Source organism: Oncorhynchus clarkii, chromosome 26 (assembly GCF_045791955.1).
Source record: "Oncorhynchus clarkii lewisi isolate Uvic-CL-2024 chromosome 26, UVic_Ocla_1.0, whole genome shotgun sequence".
Lineage (NCBI taxonomy): Eukaryota > Metazoa > Chordata > Actinopteri > Salmoniformes > Salmonidae > Oncorhynchus > Oncorhynchus clarkii.
The window spans coordinates 22,022,345-22,048,269 of NC_092172.1; the positions used below are offsets into that span (position 1 = coordinate 22,022,345).

At 44.2% G+C, this 25,925-nt stretch overlaps 1 protein-coding gene across 2 annotated transcripts in view; it reads right to left on the reverse strand.

Annotated features, from left to right (window-relative positions):
• LOC139385000 (spondin-1-like) overlaps positions 1 to 25,925 on the reverse strand; it is a 138,669-nt gene that overhangs the window by 12,332 nt on the left and 100,412 nt on the right. The window contains exons 7-9 of one of the 2 annotated variants that reach the window (XM_071129968.1): positions 10,520 to 10,584; positions 4,134 to 4,335; positions 2,836 to 2,976 (exon numbers count right to left, since the gene is read on the reverse strand). In XM_071129968.1, the coding sequence (XP_070986069.1) occupies positions 2,836 to 2,976; positions 4,134 to 4,335; positions 10,520 to 10,584 (408 nt within the window). Of the gene's footprint in view, positions 1 to 2,835; positions 2,977 to 4,133; positions 4,357 to 10,519; positions 10,585 to 25,925 lie in introns of both variants that reach the window. The other variant, XM_071129967.1, reaches the window with a different exon arrangement.

Below are 25,925 nucleotides of genomic sequence, written 5' to 3' on the forward strand. Positions count from 1 at the left end.
GTCTTCTCCTTGTATGAGCTGAAAGTTTAGAGGGACGGCCAGGTCTTGGTAGATTTCCAGTGGTCTGATACTCCTTCCATTTCAATATTATCGCTTGCACAGTGCTCCTTGGGATGTTTAAAGCTTGGGAAATCTTTTTGTATCCAAATCCGGCTTTAAACTTCTTCACAACAGTATCTCGGCCCTGCCTGGTGTGTTCCTTGTTCTTCATGATGCTCTCTGCGCTTTTAACGGACCTCTGAGACTATCACAGTGCAGGTGCATTTATACGGAGACTTGATTACACACAGGTGGATTGTATTTATCATCATTAGTCATTTAGGTCAACATTGGATCATTCAGAGATCCTCACTGAACTTCTGGAGAGAGTTTGCTGCACTGAAAGTAAAGGGGCTGAATAATTTTGCATGGCCAATTTTTCAGTTTTTGATTTGTTAAAAAAGTTTGAAATATCCAATAAATGTCGTTCCACTTCATGATTGTGTCCCACTTGTTGTTGATTCTTCACAAAAAAATACAGTTTTATATCTTTATGTTTGAAGCCTGAAATGTGGCAAAAGGTTGCAAAGTTCAAGGGGGGCGAATACTTTCGCAAGGCACTGTACATGTAGGTATGGTTAAAGTGACTATGCATATATGATAAACAGAGAGTAGCAGCAGCTTAAAAGAGGGGTTGGGGGGGCCAAAAGCCCGGTAGCCATTTGATTACCTGTTCAGGAGTCTTATGGCTTGGGGGTAAAAGCAGTTGAGAAGCCTTTTGGTCCTAGACTAGAGAGAACAGCCACTGGGGTGGCTGGGGTCTTCGACAATTTTTAGGGCCTTCCTCTGACACCGCCTGGTGTAGAGGCCCCCTACCTTCTGTAGTGCCTTGCGGTCGGAGGCCGAGCAGTTGCCGTACCAGGCAGGGATGCAACCAGCTCTCGATGTTGCAGCTGTAGAACCTTTTGAGGATCTGAGGACCCATGCCACGTCTTTTTAGTTTCCTGAGGGGAAATAGGCTTTGTCATGCCCTCTTCACGACTCTCTTGGTGTGTTTGGACCATTCTAGTTTGTTGGTGATGTGGACACCAAGGAACTTGAAGCTCTCAACCTGCTCCACTACAGCCCCGTCCATGAGAATGGGGGTGTGCTCGGTCCTCCTTTTCCAATCATCTCCTTAGTCTTGGTTACGTTGAGGGATAGGTTGTTGTTCTGGCACCACCCGGCCAGGACTCTGACATCCTCCCTATAGGCTGTCTCGTCGTTGTTGGTGATCAGGCCTAACACTGTTGAGTCGTCTGCAAACTTAATGATGTTGGAGTCGTGCCTGGCCACGTAGTCGTGGGTGAACAGGGAGTACAGGAGGGGACTGAGCACGCACCGCTGGGGGAGCTCCAGTGTTGAGGATCAGCGTGGCAGATGTGTTGCTACCTACCCTCATCACCTGGGGGCGGGCCGTCAGGAAGTCCAGTATCCAGTTGCAGAGGGAGGTGTTTAGTCCCAGGATCCTTAGCTTAGTGATGAGCTTTGAGGGCACTATGGTGTTGAACGCTGAGCTGTAGTCAATGAATAGCATTCTCACATAGGTGTTCCTTTTGTCCAGGTGGGCATTGTAGATGCAATAGAGATTGCATCATCTGTGGATCTGTTTGGGCGGGATGCAAATTGGATTGGGTCTAGGGTTTCTGGGATAATGGTGTTGATGTGAGCCATTACCAGCCTTTCAAAGCACTTCATGGCTACTGATGTGAGTGCTACGGGTCTGTAGTCATTTAGGCAGATTTCCTTTGTGTTCTTGGGGACAGGGACTATGGTGGTCTGCTTGAAACATGTTGGTATTACAGACTCAATCAGGGACATGTTGAAAATGTCTGTGAAGACACCTGCCAGTTGGTCAGCACATGCCCGGAGCACACGTCCTGGTAATCCGTCTGGCCCCGCAGCCTTGTTGACCTGTTTAAAGGTCTTACTCACGTCGGCTACGGAGAGCGTCATCACACAGCTGATACTTCCATGCATGCCTCGAAGCGAGCATAGAAGTGATTTAGCTCGTCTGGTAGGCTTGGGTCACTGGGCAGCTCGCGACTGCGCTTCCCTTTGTAGTCTGTAATAGTTTGCAAGCCCTGCCACATAAGACGAGCGTCGGAGCCGGTGTAGTACGATTCAATCTTAGCGCTTTGCCTGTTTGATGGTACGTCGGAGGGCATAGTAGGATTGTGCTTCAGTGTGTGAGGATCAATATATTGATAAAGACTATGAGTAGATGGAGAGATTCCAGTTGAGTCTGCCAGGTTGGATGCTGTGTAAATGCTATAGTCCACTGACATTTACATCACTGTTCAACACACTGTTCTCTTCAAACGGCACCTATACAACTAACATCTATATCTACAGCTGTATTGACTCACAACGTCTTCAGTTAGACACTGGAACAATGCAGAGGAAGTTAAAATAAAGTTACTTTCTTCTGACTGAAAAAGATGTATCTTCCTCTCAGTGTCTGAAGATTTTAAGTTGACATCTCTAGTTCAATACACCAATATGTTCCATTGTCCTGTTTGTTTACCTTCTCATTTCGAGTCGTATACCGAAACAACGTTATGAACACAGGCACATAATCAAATGTTTGTAACCGCTTCGAGATCTTAGAGCGAACCTCAAACATGCCTTGACGTGCATGAAATCAGGTTGTGTTGGTGACAGCTGGAGGGAAAGAACAAGAGGAGTGTGAGACAGAAAGAGGATGGAAATAGGAATTGAAGTGAGCAAAGAAAGAGGATCGAGGCAACAAAAGTGGGAGAGATATAGCAGCCAAAGGAATTGAAGAAATGGAGAGAGATGATTGGATGAACAGACCTTTCGGGCGATGCGCTCCACTACTACCCTGGCCACGGGGGTGATGGCGCCCCCCTCAGGGTCGTAGAAGGGGCTCTGAGGGTGGTCCAGGCTAGTCAGGGGGCGGATCTTCTCCTGAGGGACTGTGGGCTTGTTGGGAGACTGGAGGTCAGAACACACACACACACAAATGAAGAGTCAACATAGATACATGACTTTGCTTTTCATGTCAATATGTGTTCCATTGTAGTATTGAGGAACAGTGTCATGATGTCAGTGATGAAATATGTATTTGCAGATAACCTTGAAAGGTTGCAATAGGTCTCTTCATGTGCACTATGGAGGTATACAACACATCTATAATATAGTCTCGTCCCAGCACAAAAAATATACGGCCTCCTAAGACTGGCAAACCTAGATTATACAAGTCACAAAGCCACATCCACTAAAACAACATGAATCCATCGATCTTGGTCAAGGACACTGTGAGTTATGGGGTTATGTGGTGAAACTGTTGTCATTAGTCTGCAGCAAACGTCTGCTAGCAGGGGGCTAACACAGCAAATACAGCCACAGGGCTTCTGAAGGCACAACACTGTAAAACAAGCCATCCACTAGTCTGAACATGAAGGGTTGACATGTCACTTCGTAAAAGTGCTGTTGTGTTATGGTGATCAACATCTTTCACACCTGTGAACTTCTGATTCAATTACAATGTACAGAATGTGGTTGCTACATCACTACAAACATCCTACTGTTTCACACCAGTGGAGAGCAGAGTCACACAGTGAGAGAGAACACCACAGGAGGTTACCAGGAGCTGTTTTAACAACTCCAAACGTCAACTTCAGGCTTCCTGAAACAACAGAGACCACTAAAATATATAGACACCGTTCAACAATAAAACACTCTACAACCTCATTTCATAACTCTTGACCGGTTCTTACACAACGTGTTCTTTCTTCCACCCAAGTACACCGTAAGTATGTCTGAGGCTCCAGACATTTGATATGAGTAAGGTCATTGTTGGGGCGAGCCAAATCAAACAGGGGAGTAACAGTTCAACAGGTTCGTCTGTGAACTCCCAGGGATCAGCCAAAGGTCTGTCTGTGAGCTCACACAGCACAGCGCAGTCATAGACTCTCCTCAACCAGTCTGACCCTGGGAACTCCCAGCCCTATAAGAAGTGTTATTTTATACAGTAGGTGGTGTGAGTGATGTCTGGGGCTTGCGCTCCAGGGTTATGGTTAGAATCACTGTGGTAGAGAGAGTGTGAAGATTAGAGCGTGCAGTTGTGACATTTTGAGGGGGTCACTGACCTCATAGGTGACCCCATTGTCGGTGCCTGCATCCCAGGGGATCATATCCTGGACAACCCTCTGGGCCCAACCACACTCCTTGGTGCAGAGGTCCTCTGCAGACAGCCCCACGTTCCAGTCAGGGCTGGGTCCCAGCATGGTGAGGAAGGACATCAGGTGACGGGTACGGTCCACTGAGAACTCAGCTGACGGGGCAGCACGACTGGAGGACAGAGAGAAGGGACTATTTCGAAGAAAGTCACAATTGCAATAACTGTGATATGTGATGTTTTACCTACCTTTAGTTGATCAATGCACTGATTGCAAGTCACTCTGGATAAGGGTGCCTGTTAAATGACTAAATATGAAAAGTAGAAGAGAGAAGAGAGAGTATAGAGGAAGAGAGAGAACAGAAATACTGACTGAAGTCCCTAAAAAGCATGAAAAAGCGAAAGAGGGATAGCAAGGAAAGGGAGATGATGACTATATGAGGAAAGGATGATAGAAGCGGTACTTAAGTCCACAGAGATGTAGAGAAGTTTCTTTGCTGCCTCAGGCATGCCCTGCACATCCAGCTCACCCCCTACAACAGTTCAACACAGAGCCGCCAGCCAGAGGTAAAGAGTAATAAACACCCCTAAACACTTTACTGGTGGCAGAGAGCTGTGTGTGTGTGTGTGTGTGTGTGTGTGTGTGTGTGTGTGTGTGTGTGCGCGTGTGCAACAGATAATGTTGTGATGAGAGATCACACACACCCAAAGATATGTGTGCGCTAGTTCACAGACAGTCACAAGCACAATAATGCACAAATATCTGTTCAGAAATACTTTTTCCTAGTACCAAACCACAGCACTTCTAATCAACGTTTATCAGGGGTTGATAGATACCTCCCACCCTCGTACACCCTCCTAGACCCTATCCCTCCTGCCACCCTGTCAATTACAAGTCGGCTTTGTGTTGGGTCCAATGTGGCTGTCAGAAATAAACCTAAGGCCTCCAGCAAAGCTGAGCTGAGCAAAGGGACGTGGTGACACAAGGTGAGGGGGAAGAGGGGACGGCTGGCAGCCAGTGTGTTCCCAGAGGATTAGAGCTCTTAGAGGTGACTATTACTGTGTATGTGAGGACAGGACAGGACTGGACAGGGCTGAGGTGTGTGTGGTGATAGAAAATCTGATGGATTTATCGGCAGATGAAGAACAGAACAGTGACAGGAGAATAGCAGGAGGGATAATTGTTTCAGGTGACAATTGAGCTTCCGTACAGTTTTAGAAGGTGCTATGTAGAACCATACAGTATATCATAACACCTTTCATTGAGGGCCATGTTATACCCAAAAACAGTGTTATTAGAAAACTCCTGGTTTACAGGCCACATCAGGCTTGCAAGTCACATTATGTTGGCTTGCAAAGTGATGTTCAATTCCTATTGGAATCCAGCCAGAGTTAGGATATCCAACAAATGGATGTTTTTATCACCCGCAATTTGCATTGAGAATGACTGCCATGGTAGGGAAGATGGACAACTGATACTACCTCAATGGTCTAAACTGGAACAACCATATCAGTAATGGGTGCAATGAGTCAAATTATTAACAAATTGGTTTAGTTTACAAAAAATGTACGTTATTTATCTTTGTGTAGCATAGCATTTATCAATCAATCAATGTCCATGCAAAAACACATTAAAATAAACAATTCTGAAAATCACCATGCAATAGAGCATGCTGGGAAATATGATATACTCTATGGTTCTAAACTCAGCAAAAAAAGAAACATCCCTTTTTCAGGACCTTGTCTTTCAAAGTTAATTAGTAAAAATCCAAATAACTTCACAGATCTGTAAAAGGTTTAAACACTGTTTCCCATGCTTGTTCAATGAAACATAAACAATTAATGAACGTGCACCTGTGGAATGGTCGTTAAGACACTAACAGCTTACAGATGGTAGGCAATTAAGGTCACAGTTATGAAAACTTAGGACACTAAAGAGGCCTTTCTACAGACTCTGAAAAACACCAAAAGAAAGATGTCCAGGGTCCCTGCTTATCTGTGTGAACGGCTGGACTGAGGGCTTGTAGGTCTGTTGAAAGACAGGTCCTCACCAGACATCCCCGGCAACAATGTAGCCTATGGGCACAAAACCACCGTCGCTGGACCAGACAGGACTGGAAAAAAGTGCTCTTCACTGAAGAGTTGCGGTTTTGTCTCACCAAGACAGATATGTCAGTGTTCTGCCATGGCCAGCGAAGAGCCCAGATCTCAACTTTCAAATGTTTATCCTTTAATCTGTTCAAGTCTAAGTACAGTGAACATCACGGTCCATCACCTATTGGGACAGTTGGATAGATATCCTGTAATGGGTATACAGTATATCTGATTAGACTCTCTCTCTAATTCCCTTTTTTCCTTCTCTCTTCAGTGACTCTGACACTGTCCCTCCCTCCATTTTTCCCACCACCCACATCCCCAGGAAACACGCTGTCTCTGAGTGACAAAGACAAACCCTTTAGCTCATTAAGAGCTGTGTTTTCATTGACAACCCCTTATTTCTCTGTTTCTGTCTGTCTGTCAGCACAGTGCTAATCACCTGGAAGCCTCAGGGAGCTGGGGTAGTCCTGCTGTCTTTAGAAAGGGTCTGATGAGACGTATAGTGTGCTTTAAAAAGACGAGGGACTCACTACTGGACATCATGGAGGTAACTGTAGCTGTCACAGGCACAGCCATTCCTGTTCTGAGAGAGAGAGAGGTGTGTGAGTGGGGTCAGATAGAGCAGAACAAAGAGAGGAAGATGGTGAGAAAATGAGGGGTGTAGGCTGTCTTCTGTGGGGACCGTCTGAGTACATTAGGACTCTGGAGGGTGTGTGTGCATGCTTGCCTTCATGTCCGAATGTGTGTTTGAGAGAGGGATGGCTCTGTACTGTGACAGTGACAGAGAACACCGCCCAGCGACGAAGATTCCCACAGCAGATTGCTCTCTCTGTGTCACTAACCCATTGTGTGACAACGTTGTTGTGTGTGTGTCAAATGAAATGTTATTTGTTACATACACAGTTGGCAGCAGGTATAAAAGGTGCAGTGAAATACTTGCGTGCTGTCCCCTCAACATGGCATTACAATATCAAACAATATTCATCAGAGGTCAATCAAAATGAACAAGTCATTAGAGGAAGTCATATGCATAGTAATAAGACTGATATCTACACAATAGGATATACAGTATTCATGATTAATGTGCTATGTCAAGTATGACTGTGTTACAAATTTAAAGTGAATAGTGTCTTGGTCGCACAGTTGAATAAATAGTATATTATAGAACAGCTGTGTTAACTGTGTGTGTGTCAACACTTCTTACAAAAACAAGTAGTGATGAAGTCAGTGTCTCCTCCACTTTGAGCCATGAGAGATTTACATACATATTATTAATGTTAGCTCCCTGTGTACATTTAAGGGCCAGCCGTGCTGCCCTGTTCTGAGCCAATTGTATTTTTCCAAGGTCCCTCTCGTAGCACCTGACCATACGAGTGGTGTGTGTGTGTGTGCATGTGTGTGTGTGTGCTCGAACGTGTGCATGTGTGTGTACAGGGGACAGGTGTATGCGTGAGATAGAGATATTCCCAGAGAAACATTGAAGCGAATTATGTCAGGTTATCTAGAAGTGCAGGTAGACCAGTGGGACTGAGAGGGAAACCAGATGAAACCAGACATCCTCTCAAACATGGTTTACCTATGAAGCACGCACAGACAGACAGACAGACAGACAGACAGACAGACAGACAGACAGACAGACAGAGACCTCAAACTCAAAGGGGAAAGGAGCTGCAGCGCCCCTGAGTCTCCAGTTTACTGTGTAAAATGTACTCCTCATCAATCCAGCCGGGGAGGGCAAAAGCAAACATGTCATTTAAAAGGACATTGTGAAAACGACAGACAGGGAGAATGATGTGTTTGCACGTCAATAAAACACGGCCAAAGGGAAGTAGGAGGAACGTGAACACAACACAAAGGAAATTGATTCCTTCCAAGTCCAGCCCGGCTAATCCCCTGGCGTGTATGCAAATGAGGCGGGCAGGGGGTAATTTCATCAGTGCGCCGCAGTGTTTTTAATTAGGCGAGCTTCCCTCAACGATAGGTCCAGCAAGCCTCGTAAATCCGTGAACACCATAATGCTGACCTTGGTGTGGCGGCGTGGAGCGGTTGGTTGGTTGGAGACGGCTCTGGTGGAAATCTATTCCTCCTTCCATTACTTTCTCTTCCTCCCTCACTCTCTCTGACCACATCTCCTTCTCTGTTGCTCTCTCTGTGTCCATCGTTCCCTATTTTGGCTAATTTCTCTCTTTCTCTCTCTCTCTCTCTTCCTCTCCCTTGAACATGTTATGAGTCTCAGGAGACAGACTGCTGTAGCTCTGCTGTGTGTAATAATGGCTGTCATATCTGCACCCCTCCGCTCACCCACCTCCCTCGCTCCCTCTCCACCCTCCTCTGACTCTCTCTCCCTTTCCTTTGCTTCAGCCACCACATCTCTCTCAAGATGACCACTTTAGTTCGTAATCAGTACAAGTGATATAATGGGGAACAAAGGCACCAGAAAGGAAGATGCATAGAGAGACCGGTAAATAAATATGTGGTTACATGTGGTCCCATTATGATGGTTCTTCCAAATGCTTCCGAACCCAACACTGATCCCAGATATCCCTGAACCTTGAAGTTCCATCTCTAAAGATCTGCCTTGGATCCTTCAGACGTGATAAAGAGCTGGTTGTCTAACCACTGATAATTAATCAACGTCTATTTCTCTCACTCTTGCTCTCTCTCTCTCTGTTTATTGTTTTCTCCCTCTTCCTTTTCTTCAAAGGCAGGGTAGGAGGGTTTGTTAATTGGCAGGCAGCTGTGTAGTATAGGTCAGCCTGATGTCTTGATACACAGGAGCCTGGAGGCCATTAACATTGATGGAGAAAAACCCCTCCAGGAGTTCTATCAATCATCATCAAAACACACACCCTCTTAACCCACACACATACATATACACGTACACACAGGTGCAGTAACATAAGCCCCCTTCACTTATTCACACACATACACACACGCACGCACGCACACACACACAAACTTTATGAATCACATGTACAAAGACGAACAAACATCATTTATAAACATGTCCAAAAACATGTACGAACACGTATGAACAAAGATCGCATGCAATCCCAACAGACTCATTTTAAAGAATAAAAAGAAACATCCTTCAACTGCAGGAGGAAAATACGCACTTAACCATTTCTGCACCCTACTTTCAAGGAAGAAAACCTCATGTACAAACAGAATGTGTGCATTTCCACATCACACTACAAGCAAGAACCTCCACCTCCTCCTCTCCTCTTCCCCTCCTCTCATCCTCCCTTTCCTACCACCCATCCCCTAAACCAGTTGATTTGATTTCCTCTGCATTTACACAACCACTTTATGATACAATTAATTTTCTGGCATATAAACAAGATAGCGAGATAATTACCCTCTGTGTATTTGATTGGCTCTGTCCCTAGCTGTGGCTGCCTTTGAAAGCTCTCTTTGGAGTCTCACACTCAGATCCTCTGTGAGAGTGTTTTTTACATTGAGGATGCTTCTCTCTGCGCTACCTGGGCTAACTTGCTCCTTGTTTTTGTCCTAAATAAGAGATTAAATTAAGGTTTATGCATGCAGGAGTCTAAAGGAAGCCTAGTCACACTGATCAGCTTGGTGCAGGTGGAGATGAGCTCACAGATTAAGGCCATGTGCATTTAATTGGCTCCATGGCACAGAGCAACAAGTCGAGTGCAGAACTTTGGATGAATGAGTTGTGATATCTCATTTGTGTGCTTGGGAGGCAAGGCATGATTCAACGTGAGTAGATGAGCGATGAAGAAGACCTTGCAGTGTGGTGTAACTCATGCATTTGTGAAAAGAGAGAAAACATGGAAGGGGTGAGAAGAAGAAGGGTGAGGGTGGTAAACAGAAAGAAGAGAGAAGAAGAAGAGTGAGGATGGCATACAGAAAGGAGGGAGAAGAAGAAGGGTGAGGATGGCATACAGAAAGGAGGGAGAAGAAGAAGGGTGAGGATGGCATACAGAAAGGAGAGAGAAGAAGAAGAGTGAGGATGGCATACAGAAAGGAGAGAGAAGAAGAAGAGTGAGGATGGCATACAGAAAGGAGAGAGAAGAATAAGAGTGAGGATGGCATACAGAAAGGAGGGAGAAGAAGAAGGGTGAGGGTGGCATACAGAAAGGAGAGAGAGGAACGAAAAAGGACGTTGCTGCAGGATGGGTCAATCCCCCAAGAGAAAGTGTGAGTGAGTTAGACAAAGAGAGAGCGAAAGAAACAGAGAGAGAGCGCGAGAGAGAGAGGGATGATAGAGGAGGTTACTGTTGGACTACTCACACATTGAAGGGTTGCCAGGCAGGCCACTGAGCCTTCATTTTGATGACTGTCAGAACGTCATCACCCTGAGAGAGAGAGAGAGAGAGAGAGAGAGAGAGAGAGAGAGAGAGAGTGAGATCATCAAATTCACTTGTCGTCTGACAGATGGAGGCCCAGCCATATTCACCACATTACACTTACAGATGAGGGGAGAGAACGGATGATGTTTATTTCCCCTCTTCCCTTTTTCTCTCTGAGACAAAGAAGTGATGAATACAGCGTGCGTCACTTCAGATGGAGCGCCGGCATCACCACTTCATAAAACCTGCATAAATATTTAATCAGTAGCTCTGGACACCGCAGGGTTCTTTGTGTCACTGCCTGAGAGAGAGGGAATGTCTCTGTGCTGGTCCATGATCAGATAAAACACTCAACGCATAGAGCAGGATTTAACCCCAGGCTGAACTCAGACCTGAGAGAGACACAGCTCCATCGACATCCAATCACAACAAAGGAGAAGCCTTGAGAGTTGTGAGAAAATGTTTAATCAACATCGTTTTTTCCTTTCTACTGGATTGGCTTGTGAAATAATACTTCTCCTGTCCATATCATAGAAATGTGGTGTGGACATGAAAATATTATATCAAATCAAATTGTATTTATTATATGGCCTATATAATTAGTTATAATGTTCAACATTAAACATATATCTTGGATAACAGCATTATACACTCTGGCCCATTCCAAGTGGAAATCATATTTCTTAAGCGCAATTCACTTGGAGCACAATAGGATCACTGCGACTGCAAAAGACACAATTAAAAGTGTTTGAGCACCACACTGGCTCATTTGCGCCCCGACTTTTTCATTACGGCTGTGATTTATGACATCACACTGTGGCAGTAATGGCTCTTTGGCTGTGAATAGGTGGCTAGCAGTTGACTAGAACATTCTGTTTGTATTGCTATATATGAGAGAGACTGTGTGATGTACAATACAATGAAAAGTGCATTCTGCCATATGTGCGATGAACCAAACCCTGCTCTGGGCATTTTTGACACCTTTACACAATGGTGTAGATAAAGCACATTATAAAACATGGATATATTGGTTCATATGTAATACAGCAATTATAAAGCTATAATTTGGGTGAGAATGTAAATGGTGACATAAATGGAAACCCTGTGTCCCGATGAACAATGAACATCGAACACAAGTCCCCAGAAGAAAAGAAAACTGCAGCTCAGCACATCTTGTCAGACATCTGCCACCGGGCATGTTTGCACCTGTGGCGTCTATAAAGATCAAAGTTAAGTATCCAATGCCAGATCATTGCTTTACAAGCCACCAATTAATGTTTCCAATAGAGGATTCTGTTCCAGTACCATCCAGTCCCATTGCTGTGTGTTGGGTGATCACTTTTTAATTATTTATTATTGATTGAGCTAATCATGTAAATGTAATTAACTAATATTTATAGAGCTGTTATCTTCCGAATAAACTCTTAAAGACCTAGTAATATTTTACATCAATAGTAGTCAATATTAATCGTCACCTTAATTCAGTCTCATCTGAAAGTTGTAAATTCTTGGTTATCTTCACGAACCCTGGCTAACAAGTTGAATCAGCAATACGAAATTGGGTTTCATTATTTATTTACTAAATACCTAACTAATCACACAGAATTACACATACATATAACTAATCATAACTTGATTACAAATTACGTCATAAAGGAAAACGTCCCTAGTGGGCGGAACAGATATGACAGCTTGTTACACAAAAGAAAAGGGGCTGGGTTTGAGTGAAAGTTCGGGAAGACTGAGGAACAAAGGGCGAAGCTGTGCTATCGTAAATACAGTATCTTATGCATTCTAAATTACCGCCCATTTGGAAAAGGAAAATGCAATAAATATTTACTCTGAGCTGCGCTTCGGTAGGTTGGTGGTAGATGGAAGGCCATGTTGCCCAACCGAGTCCTTTGAATAATGTATCTGCTGGTATATTGAATACGTTGTAGTAACGTTGTAGTGTGGTAGACGGGATACTCTGTATGTTCCTTCCTAACCTGAGTTTGCAGCTGCTGTTGCTAACGCAACGGCTAGGAGGTATCACTTCTGTAGTGAATAAGAGTTCAAAGTTCATACCATTCGCAACCAAAGCTCACGCTGATGTTGGCTTCGTTCTGTAGTTATTATCTGAACCATTCTGACATCGGACTGTTTTCCTCACATCCTCGGAACACGAGGTTATATTGTCGTCAAGGCTTTATATAGGAAGGGAGAGGAGGGCGGGCCACTGATTGAGCAGAGCCTTATCTTATGAAAACCCAAATCTCACATTTTAGAAGCTAAAATCACATTTCATCCCATCACAAGTAATTTCATATTCAAACATTTAAATTGAACAACAATTCCTTGTGAATCCTATAACTCTGATGTGTAGACTTTCCACTGTAGAGTTTATGTCATCTTATCATTGATGAGAATGTCTCAGATGACAACCAAACTGACACTATATTCATTAAGTACCACCGTTCAATTGGTTGGTTTACCAGAATATAGTTAATTTCCCCCCCACCTTCTGATGTTCGCAGAATCTCTATGTTAACCAAGCGTGTTATCCTGCTGTCCTTGCCTGATACTGTTTTCCTCTGTGCTACAGTTCTGCCTGCTCTGACTCTGGTCCCTGTCTCACGTCTCATCATCCTGCTACTCTGTCCTGGATTCCCCACTCTACTACTCCCTTGGATTCCCCTCTGGACCTGCTTACCCTGTCTCAACCCCTCTCGCTCCAGCCTCAGCCTCCGCACCTGGTTTCCAGCAACCCGCCCGAGCTTCCCCTGACCTGCACTCCATCTTCCGCCTGTGTTTCAATAAATACCTTGGTTACTTCTCCCAATCTCCTCGTCTGAGTCTGCTCTTGGGTTCCCATGTTCCACTCCGCATAACAGGAGGAAGTATTGTTGACATACATTTGCTGTATGTATCTTAAAGCATAATTAGAAATAATTAATTGAAGTTGGAACGTTTTGGCCTTACCCACCATAATGTTTCATCTGTAAGTCGCATAAATAAAATATTTGTCATATGAAGCTTTACCGCTTGCTCTGTAATGAGTAGTTTGATTGCAATAACAATTCTCTTACAGTAATATATGAATATTGAGATTGTTTTATTTATTATGCTTTAAGAATGTCAACAATTATTCCACCAAAGGACCCTTCTATGGATACAATTTCGTGAAAATTTAAAAGATCATGGTCCTGTTTTGTTCTAGTTTCGTAAGGAAATCCCCTATTGTGGAACACCTCAGTGTCAAATAACAGGTTAGTCTGTACCAGAAAGTATAGCAAAACAAACTGATGTACTAAGGCTGCTCATTTGAGCATACACCCGCCAAGACTGCTCTTCAGTTCCCGCTGTGTCTATTGTTGCAAGTCTATGCCTCTCTGACGCATCCGAAAAAATACGTTTTGATTCATCTTTGTTTCAGACAAGTGCTTTGTTGCCAAAGAAACATAATAGCCCAGTGTTGTTCAGAATAGTTCTGTCGGCTTGATGATTGTGTTTTAGATTTGGACTTGAAAGGAAACATCAGGGAAATAGATTAATTAAACTCTCCACTCATGGTCATGGAGGAATATAGAAAAAGAAAGAGAGCGAGAGAGAGATTGAGAGACAGACAGAGAGAGCAAAAGAGAGAGACAGAAGTCCCTAAAAAGTGGATGAAAGAGAAAAAGAGAGAGGGAGAATGAGGCAGCCACTGTAGTGGGACGTGTGCTGATGGTCTGTGTGAACCATAGCTATGTCTAATGACACTGCTCTACTCCAAACTCCAATACTCCACTCCAGCCCCCATAGAGCTTCATTATAGCATTACTCCTAAGGCAGAGAGGGTGGTTCCAACAGGATCTGTTTTCTCCTCTCACCGACCCAGAAGGAACACACTGACAGATCTCTGGATGTGGATGCAGTGTATGTGTGGTGTGTGTGTGGTCTGCTTCAAAAGGCACTCCAGAGAACAAAGAGATAGAAGGGGGATAGATTTTCGAGGGACACTCAATCCACTTCAGAACATCCTGCATTGTATGACATGTCAGCCAGTCCCATTCCCCAGTCACTTTAAAATACATTTGATTTAATTGAACCACCCACAGGTAGTGCTCTGGCTCAGATCTTTAAGGTAGCCTATTCCTCCACCACTTTCAGGACGCCATCAAAAGAGTACGCCGAAACAGGCTTCTCATCACAAAGCGGCAAGGATGAGAAGAATTTGCTTTTTACTTGTGCAAAGAATGTGAACTTAATTTTTTCTCTCGTTTTTTCATTTTTACCAAAACGAAATGCATTCAAAATGTGTTTGAATGCTATAAGCAATTTAGCCGCCCAATCACTTGGTCCCGTTTTTCAGGGAAATAATTTTCTAACTTGATTTTAAAAGCAAATTGGTGATTCTTTCACTTGTCTCTCTCCTTCTCCCTCTCCCTCCCTCCCTCCATCCCGTTCATTCTCCCTCTCTCTACCTCTTTGTTACTCTCCCCTCTTCAACACTCTCTTTTTCTCTTCCACTCTCTCTCTCAATTCCTCTCTGGGATGATACTCTCAAATCTCATACAATAGATAATGGACATGATCCTAGGGTAGCACCTGGGAAGTCTCTGATTGGACACCACTGTGCTAATGATTGTAACACCCACTCAGCGTGTTGTGAATGCTAACATAACATCAGCAAGCCAACTGTAGGGAGGATATGTAGTGAAGTTGATCGACAGATAATAGTGTAATGATGTTATTGTTATAATGAATGGTATAATAGTCAATAAACGTATGAGTTCATACTGAGTGAGTGGGTTACTGACATGCTAGAATAGTACCGGAGACTGTCGATTGTGGCAGTCTTTTCTAATACATGTAAACAGACTATCTGGGAAAGCTGCATTGGCATTGTAAAATAAAGTGTTGTTGTCTTGAGCTTAGATTTGTCTCTGTTCCTCTCATCGTCAGACTGAGGAGGGGGACAAGCCTGACAAACAAATGAACTCATTTCATTTCAGCACAAAATAACAAGGTTATCTCTTTTTAAAAGCCCTCCATCTCTTTTTAGGAAATTAATTTGATGGATGAGCTCTGGTTGCTGCTTGTAGAAAAAAGGTTATGAAATTGACAAAGGTTGTAAACGTAATCACACTGAACATTTACAACAGGGTGACGTTAGAGATATATAAACTAAACTAAACGTCCCTTTTTCAGGACCCTGTCTTTCAAAGACAATTCGTAAAAATCAAAATAACTTCACAGATCTTCATTGTGAAGGGTTTAAACACGGTTTTCCATGCTTGTTCAAGGAACCATAAACAATTAATGAACATGCACCTGTGGAACAGTCGTTAAGACACTAACAGCTTACAGACGAGAAGCAATTATGGTCACAGTTATGAAAACTTGGACACTACAGAGGCCTTTCTATGGACTCTGAAAAACACAAAAAGAAAGATGCCCAGGGTCCCTGCTCATCTGCGTGAACGTGTCTTGAACATGCTGCAAGGAGGCATGAGGACTGCAGATGTGGCCACGGCAATAAATGACAATGTCCGTACTGTGAAACGCCTAAGACAGGGCTACAGGGAGATAGGATGGACAGCTGATCATCCTCACAGTGGCAGAACACTTGCACAGGATCGGTACATCCAAACATCACACCCGCGGAACAGGTACAGGATGGCAACAACAACTGCCCGAGTTAAACCAGAAACGCACAATTCCTCCATCAGTGCTCAGACTGTCCGCATAGGCTGAGAGAGGCTGGACTGAGGGCTTGTAGGCCTGTTGTTATCACCGGAAACAACGTTACCTATGGGCACAAACCCACCGTCACTGGACCAGACAGAACTGGCAAAAAGTGCTCTTCACTGACGAGTCGCGGTTTTGTCTCACCATGGGTGATGGTCAGATTTGTGTTTATCGTCGAAGGAATGAGCATTACACCGAGGCCTGTACTCTGGAGCGGGATGGATTTGGAAGTGGAGGGTTCGTCATGGCCTGGGGCGGTGTGTTACAGCATCCTCAGACTGAGCTTGTTGTCATTGCAGGCAATCTCAACGCTTTGCGTTACAGGGAAGGCATCCTCCTCCCTCATGTGGTACCCTTCCTGCAGGCTCATCCTGACATGACCCTCCAGCTTGTCAATGCCACCAGCCATACAGCTCGTTCTGTGCGTGATTTCCTGCAAGACAGGAATGTCAGTGTTCTGTCATGGCCAGCGAAGAGCCCTGATTTCAATCCCATTGAGCACGTCTGGGACCTGAGGTTGAGGGCTAGGGCCATTTCCCCCAGAAATGTCCGGGAACTTGCAGGTGCCTTGGTGGAAGAGTGGGGTAACATCTCAAAACAAGAACTGGCAAATCTGGTGCAGTCCATGAGGAGGAGATGCACTGCAGGGCTTAATGCAGCTGGTGCCCACACCAGATACTGACTGTTACTTTTGATTTTGACCACCCGTTTTGTTCAGGGACACATTATTCAATTTCTGTAAGTCACATGTCAGTGGAACTTGTTCAGTTTATGTGTCAAGTTGTTGAATCTTGTTATGTTCATGCAAATGTGTGTGTGTGTGTGTGTGTGTGTGTGTGTGTGTGTGTGTGTGTGTGTGTGTGTGTGTGATTGTGTGTGCATAACTGTTTGTGCATGTGAGTGTTCTGCATGCTCGGACAGATGTCTGCTTTTTTCTCAAATTTCTATAGTTGCCTTTGTGTCTGACCTTCCTTCTATAGGTCTTCTCTGCTCACTGTGGCCTTGCTCGTTACCATAAAAACCTTGGGAAGGAATTTATAGCATCTCTCCCTCTAGGAGAGGCCAAGCTGATCTGCTGCACAGAGGGTTTACAGGCAACATCTAACCAGTAGGTTTTAATAGAAACAAACACCAGAGTTCAATATACAGTACAGACAGGTACAACTGTGAAAGTTAAGGATACTTTCACAGAACTCTGTAAATAACGCTACTTAAACAACTTGCATTGCACGTATGTGGGATTGATACACAATGATTGGTGGAAGGTATACAAGGATCAACCATAAAACATGCATTATTGTAGACCCTTTCTGACAAGCATACATACCACTAATCCACACAGTCGACACACAATGCATCCCAAAGATGACATTGTCAGGAGACTGCAAAACACACAATTGTGCTAGATATTTCCTTGCCTTGGTCATACTAGGGAACCATCACATTGAACATACACTCTCTCAAGCCATCAGATTGCAATAATGGCTTCCGGAAGGACACAGATGAAAAAAATACATGTTGGTGGTTTTACCCTAAGAGTGTCTTCAGAGGTACTCTGTCTTTATCCTCATCTCTCGATCATCAAATGGACCATGCCTCGACAGAACACATCAGTTGTCTGCCTGATAGAGTGCCACTTCATCCAGACTATTTTAACCTGGTAATTACCATAGATTTAAACCAGCGGCTAGGTAGAATTTACATGGCAATGCCTACCACCTGTCAAGTTCTAGCTAGTGGTAGCCAAACAGGTTTAACTTGATAACTTGATCAAGTTCAACAGGTTCTCTAATAAACCAGCACAGCAGACCAAATAACAGTTAGTGAAAGGCTGTGTGCTTTAAAAGGTTCATACTTTCACAGTGGTCTCGTCTCATCCCCAGTCCCTATGCAGAGAGGAAATTGAATGTGTGGCCTTTTAATTGGCCGGTCTGGAGTCTGTCTATCTGATCACGGTCAGTGCAAGCAGTACCACTGCCTCATTCTCTGGCCCACTGCTTTTAATCCATAATGAAACGTTTGATGTAGAGGCCTCACTAGAGCCACACTGTACTTGCCTTGCATACAGGGGGGGGAAACATATTGTATTTCATTTTTAGTGGCAACTGGCTTTGACTGCTCTGTAAATGTGCCTATAGTATAAAAGTTGATGCTGGCGGAGCCGATGCAGTCCCTTCACGGTGCTGTACTGTCACTTTGGGTTCAAGAGATCTTTCCTAGGTGATACACACAATCTGCTTGGCACAGGTGTGGCTTGGCAGGGAAGCAGAGAGGTCCTGGAGAAGAGAGAGATGACTCCAGGCCTCTTCACTCCTTCCCCTGTAGCACTTGAAGTGGAGTGAGAGAGGAGGGGAGGGAGGAGAGGAGGAGAGGGAGGAGAGGGAGGAGAGGAGGAGGCGGTAAAAGGTGAGCCATAACTCTTTGAGGGGGAGCATGGGGAACCTGCTCCCTCCTGGCTTTAGGAGACAGCTTGGCTCCCACACAGCCCACACTTAATGTAATTTAGTCTTAAATAATGATGTGGAGGGAGGGTTCAAAAGCTCTCCTCCCTTGGCAGAGGGATCAGGAAAAAACAACAGATCCAGAGACTCATGGTTTAACATACCCTGTAGAATATGAACAGGGGCCAGAAGGAGATAGAGATTGAGGTGTAGGGGAAGAAGAGAGACAGAAGCAAGAAAGACAAGAAGTTAACCTAAAATTGTAAGAGGGAAAGTGGGAATGTCAAGAGACAAGGAAAAAAAATAAACCCTTGTCAGTAATGACTACAGTGTACTTAATCTTCCAAAATGACAAACGTAGTGAGCAGTGGAATTTGTGACCGAAACACAGTGCTGCGATGGGGACCAGCAGATAGTACACGTTTGTAAAGATAAATGTGGTAGCCTAAGTACAACGCAGAGAGAAATGCCAAAATGCTACTTGCTGGTGAGCAGGAAATAGAAGCTTTCCACACACACTTTCTAATCTGGTTGAGAAAGACGTCTAATGAAAACAATAAGAGAGTCTACTGTAAGTGAAAGAGTGGTACTTTGTAGAGAGAATCGACAGGAGTTGTCGATGGATATACCAAATCTCTGTTCAAGTTTTTTCTAAGGCTTCTACATCCGACATGCAGTGATTTGGAGGCAAAACACTTCAACTGAGAAGTGAGTGTGTTTAGTAATCGACTCGTTGCAGATACATTAACTGCAGATCACACACACACACTCACAGACTAATGAACATTTTGTGACTTACAAGCTTTGTGATTTACATCTGTAAATGCATTCTCGATACCACGCTGTCTCGCAAAAAATAAATTACGTGATGATGTGATTAGATTGTTAACGTAGCTAAATCGAGCTCTGGCTCAAAGCAGCCTCATAAATGTTTTCAGTAAGACATTGTCATACAGCGTTGAAATATCTAACTAATACATTTATAATTGAATAACAATGCTTGTGAACTTCAGAGCAGTAACGATTTCACACTTTGGCTTTGGTTAAAAGCAAGTACAACCGCATGCTAGTAGTAGTCATTGCTCCTGCTCGAGAGTCTGCACATTCTGGGTGATGCGAAGCAACGTCATCATATCATTGGGTATTGCTGATCACCGTTCTCAAATTACAAAAGAGTTGCAGCTTTTGTGAGGATAAAATCAAAAATCCCATGGGCACAGACGTCAGTTCAACGTCTAGTTTTTATTTACATTTTATTTACATTTATTTCACAATGTCATCGTATTTAGGTAAAAAAATATGAAATGCCCTTACACTGAAGCCTTTTTGCAAATCAAATTAGTTTTCCACGTTGATTCAACGACCTCACATTGCTTTTTAGGGGGGTTTAAATGAGGTGAAAACAAGGATGATTCAAACACTTTTTGCCCAATGGGATGTTTGAAAATATTGAGATTGGCTAAAGACGAGATCGGTAGCCCTCAGATTGTGTATCTGACCAGCGCATATTAAATGAACGTTGTGATAGGCCTGAATAGGCAACAACATGGGGATTCATGTACAATCTCAAAAACCTGTCTGGGACAGCTAAATCGGCGCCAAAAATGTGTAGTGTATGCCCGGCTTAACATACACACATAATCACTAATGGGCCCTTGACAGACTGGTGAGGGGGAAAAAAACTCCAATAGTGTTTGGCCACAATTTGTTGCAATCTGACAGACAGTAAGGGAGAGAATGAGAGAGATAGACCGGGAGAGATAGAAAGAAAGAAAGAAAGAAAGAAAGAAAGAAAGAGAGTGAGTGAGACAGACATACGGATGGACGGACAGATGGACAAAGGACACCTGTAGAAGATCAATTTGTTCAAGAAATGTAATGTAATACACCGGCTCTACAACTCAGTATCGCAAGATTTTTATTTCACCTTTATTTAACCAGGTGGGCCAGTTGAGAACAAGTTCTCATTTACAACTGCGACATGGCCAAGATAAAGCAAAGCAGTGCGACAATTACACATGGGATAAACAAACGTACAGTCAATAACACAATATAAAATCTGTATACAGTGTGTGCAAATTAAGTAAGGAGGTAAGGAAATAAATTGGCCATAGTGGCGAAATAATTACAATTTAGCAATTAACACTGGAGTGATGGAGGTGCAGATGAGGATGAGCAAATAGAACTACAGTTGTGCAGTAAAAACAAAAAACAAATATGGGGATGAGGTAGGTAGAAGGTTGGATGGGCTATTTACAGATGGGCTGTGTACAGCTGCAGTGATCGGTAAGCTGCTCTGACAGCCGATGCTTGAACTTATTGAGGGAGATATAAGTCTCCAACTTCCGTGATTTTTGCAATTCGTTCCAGTCATTGGCAGCAGAGAACTGGAAGGAAAGGCGGCCAAAGCAGGTGTTGGCTTTATGGATGACCAGTGAAATATACCTGCTCTGGCGCGTGCTATGGGTGGGTGTTGCTATGGTGACCAGTGAGCTGAGATAAGGTGGAGCTTTACCGAGCAAAGACTTATAGATGACCTGGAGCCAGTGGATTTGGCGGCGAACATGTAGCGAGGACCAGCCAACGAGGGCATACAGGTCGCAATGGTGGGTAGTATATGGGGCTTTGGTCACAAAACAGATGGCACTGTGATAGACTGCATCCAATTTGCTGAGTAGAGTGTTGGAGGCTATTTTGTAAATTACATCGCCGAAGTGAAGGATTGGCAGGATAGTCAGTTTTACGAGGGTATGTTTAGCCGCATGAGTGAAGGAGGCTTTGCTGCGACATAGGAAGCTGATTCTAAATGTAATTTTGGATTGGAGATGCTTAATATGAGTCTGGAAGGAGAGTTTACAGTCTAGCCAGACACCTAGGTATTTATAGTTGTACATATATTCTAAATCAGAAACGTCCAGCGTAGTGATGCTAGGCGGGCGGGGGGGCGGGTGCTGGTGCGGGCAGAAATGGCTTGAAGAGCATGCATTTAGTTTTACTAGCGTTTAAGAGCAGTTGGAGGCCACGGAAGGAGTGTTGTATGGCATCGAAGCTCGTTTTGAGGTTTGTTAACACAGTGTCCAAAGAAGGGTCAGATGTATACAGTATGGTGTCGTCTCCTTAGAGGTGAATAAAATAATCACCCGCAGCAGGAGCGACATCATTGATATATACAGAGAAAATACTCAGCCCGAGAATTGAACCCTGTGGCACCCCCATAGAGACTGCCAGAGGTCCGGACAACAGGCCCTCCGATTTGACACACTGAACTCTATCTGAGAAGTAGTTAGTGAACCAGGCGAGGCAGTCATTAGAAAAACCAAGGCTGTTGGGTCTGTCGATAAGAATGTGGTGATTGACAGAGTCGAAAGCTTTGGCCAGTTCGATGAAGACGGCTGCACAGTACTGTTTTTCTTAATCAATGGTAGTTATGATATCGTTTAGGACCTTGAGTGTGGCTGACGTAAACCGTGACCAGCTCGAAAACAAGATTGCACAGTGGAGAAGGTACGGTGGGATTCGAGATGGTCGGTGATCTGTTTCTTCACTTGGCTTTTGAAGACTTTTAGAAAGGCAGGGCAGGATGGATATAGGTCTGTAACAGTTTGGGTCTAGAGTGTCTCACCCTTTGAAGAGGGGGATGATCGCGGCCGCTTTCAAATCTTTAGGAATCTCAGACGATACGAAAGAGAGGTTGAACAGACTAGTAATAGGGGTTGAGACAATGGCGGCGGATAAATTAAGGAAGAGAGGGTCCTTGGGCCAGTTGCTGTGGGGGGTGCAGAGCTGTTTGCTGGGTTGGGGTAGCCAGGTGGAAGGCGTGGCCAGCCGTAGAGAAATGCTTATTGAAATTCTCGATTATCATAGATTTATCGGTGGTGACAGTGTTTCCTAGCCTCAGTGCAGTGGGCAGCTGGGAGGAGGTGCTCTTATTCTCCAAAGACTTAACAGTGTCCCAAAACGTTTTGGAATTAGTGCTGCAGGATGCCCATTTCTGTTTGAAAAAGCTAGCCTTAGGTTACCTAACTGATTGTGTATGTTGGTTCCTGACTTCTTGAAAAGTTGCAAAACGTAGGAACTTTTCGAAGCTAGTGCAGTCCGCCACAGGATGTTTTTGTGCTGGTCGATGGCAGTCCAAAGGCAGTGAACCAAGGGCTATATCTGTTCTTAGTTCTGAATTTTTTGAAAGTGACATACTTATTTAAGATGGTGAAGAAGGTACTTTGAAGAACCACCAGGCATCCTCTACTGACGGGATGAGATCAATATCCTTCCAGGATACCCGGGTCATGTCGATTAGAAAGGCATGCTCGCTGAAGTGTTTAAGGGAGTGTTTGACAGCGATGAGGGGTGGTCGTCTGACCGCAGACCCACAACGGACGCAGGCAATGAGGCAGTGATCGCTGAGATCCTGGATGAAAACAGCAGAGGTGTATTTAGAGGGCAAGTTGGTCAGGATGATATCTATGAGGGTGCCCATGTTTACGGATTTGGGGTTGTACCTGGTAGGTTCCTTGATAATTTGTGTGAGATTGAGGGCATCTAGTTTAGATTGTAGGACGAACGGGGTGTTAAGCATATCCCAGTTTAGGTCACCTAACAGTACAAACTCTGACGATAGATGGGGGGCAATCAATTCACATGGTGTCCAGGGCACAGCTTGGAGCTGAGGGGGGTCTATAACAAGAGGCAACAGTGAGGGACTTATTTCTGGAGAGATGGATTTTAAAAGTAGTAGCTCGAACTGTTTGGGCATAGACCTGGATAGTAGGACAGAACTCTACAGGCTATCTCTACAGTAGATTACAACTCCGCCATCTTTAGCAGTTCTATCTTGACGGAAAATATTGTAATTGGGGATGGAAATTTCAGAATCTTCTGATGGTAACATGCATGAACCCAAGGCTTTTCCGGTTACAGAAGTCAACAAATGAGAGCGCCTGGGGACACACAGGGCCTGGGTTAACCTCTACATCACCAGAGGAACAGAGGAGGAGTAGGATAAGGGTACGGCTAAAGGCTATAAGAACTGGTCGTCTAGTGTGTTCGGAAACAGAGAGTAAAAGGAGCAGACTTCTGGGAATGGTAGGATAGATTCAGGGCATAATGCACAGACCAGGGTAGGGTAGGGTGCGAGTACTGTGGAGGTAAACCTAGGCATTGGGTGACAATGAGAGAGGCAGCATCTCTGGAAGCGCCAGTTAAGCTAGGTGGGGTCTCCGCATATGTGGGGGGTGGGGCAAGGGTGCTAACCGAGGCAGGTAGAGCGGGACTAGGAGCTCCGCAGTAAAACAAAACAATGAGAACTACCCTAAACAACAGTATACAAGGCATATTGACATTAGAGGGAGGCATAAAGCAATCACAGGTGTTGATTGGGAGGGCTAAGACAACAACGGGTAAACAGCTAAGACAGAGGTTCATTGGATTACGTTATTGATTGGGGTTAGGGCAGAGTGAACAGAAAGCTATTGCCCTATCCACTTTAGCAGGGCCTCATACACTGCATGGCTTCAACATCACCACTTTCATCAAATGTTATAGAATACCACCATTTAATCTAGAGGCCCAGATAGGCTACAGTACAAACTCTCTCTTCCTGTTCATATCACACAGCATTAGAACTACGCCGGGCTGAGCTTTGTTTTCAAATCAACCCTCAGTCAGCTTTGGATATGGACGTGCTCCTGCTGCCAGAGCTGTCAAATCCGCTGTTAGTTTTTGGAATACAGATTCCCTTGGAACCTGATGGGGAGAACATGTTAACAGTGTTTGTTATTTAGCCAACAGTTGCATTGCATGTTATAAGCACCGGAGCATGAGGTTTGACAGTGGCTTATGGTTGTGTGGTGGTGTTGGGTGGTTTCATGCTGCCATCTGTGTCCCCCCATCTCTCTCTCTCTCTCGCTCTCTAGCTTTTTTTAGACGTAAAGGGAAGAAAATGTTTATTTGCAGGCCTACTAAATAGATGTGTCTAGATATTCCTGTAATACAGCATGTATATCATGCTCTTATCTTAGGTATTAGGTGTTGTTGTGTAAGTTTTTCTGTAAAGTGATTCCAAAGGGAATTTCCCATTCCACTTCTAGTTTTATGTGTTGCATTCTAATCAGAAACAGATTTCAGACTGTGATGAGAAGTGGATGGATTCTTCATCCAATCAGTAACTCAGATCTATCAATTCAAGGGTCATTCAGTGTTCCCAGCTTTCTTCTGTGTTTTGCAGAGTGATGTGTCAGTGTGTCACCCATCATTATGTAACTGTCACCCAGAGGGAATACATTATGGAAGGTCACAGCTATGACTTTCACAAACTCACAACAACATGGATGATCTTCCTGGGAGGAGGAGTTCTATATTTTCCAGGGAAGAGAATGGGAAAGGTCACTTGACTGGGATGAAAGCGACTGATCGTTGATTGTGATGGTCCCTTCAGAGCCCTGTGTCAGAACCACTTTCTCACATGTCAGATACCCTCCACCACTATCCTCAGAACCTCTATCACTCTCTCCATCCATAGATCTACTGTTTACCCATGTACAGATCTCCTTTTGCCCTATGTTAAAATCACCCTCCCCACTAGTACAGACCCCTTATGTACGAACCACTCTCCCACAGTGTCAGGCACTCTCCATTCCGCATCCTCTGAGCCACTCTCCCTCAATGTCAGGACAGAGTGCTCTGACACAGCCTCCCCAGAGTGTAGGGTCTCAATCAGCCGCTCATCAACTCAGAAATTGAATTTAAAGTGAATGACGTCATCAGTGGGCTGCTCCGTTCATAAAAAATAGATTTACAGTGCCTTGCGAAAGTATTCGGCCCCCTTGAACTTTGCGACCTTTTGCCACATTTCAGGCTTCAAACATAAAGATATAAAACTGTATATTTTTGTGAAGAATCAACAACAAGTGGGACACAATCATGAAGTGGAACGACATTTATTGGATATTTCAAACTTTTTTAACAAATCAAAAACTGAAAAATTGGGCGTGCAAAATTATTCAGCCCCCTTAAGTTAGCGCCACCTTTTGCTGCGATTACAGCTGTAAATCACTTGGGGTATGTCTCTATCAGTTTTGCACATCGAGAGACTGACATTTTTTCCCATTCCTCCTTGCAAAACAGCTCGAGCTCAGTGAGGTTGGATGGAGAGCATTTGTGAACAGCAGTTTTCAGTTCTTTCCACAGATTCTCGAT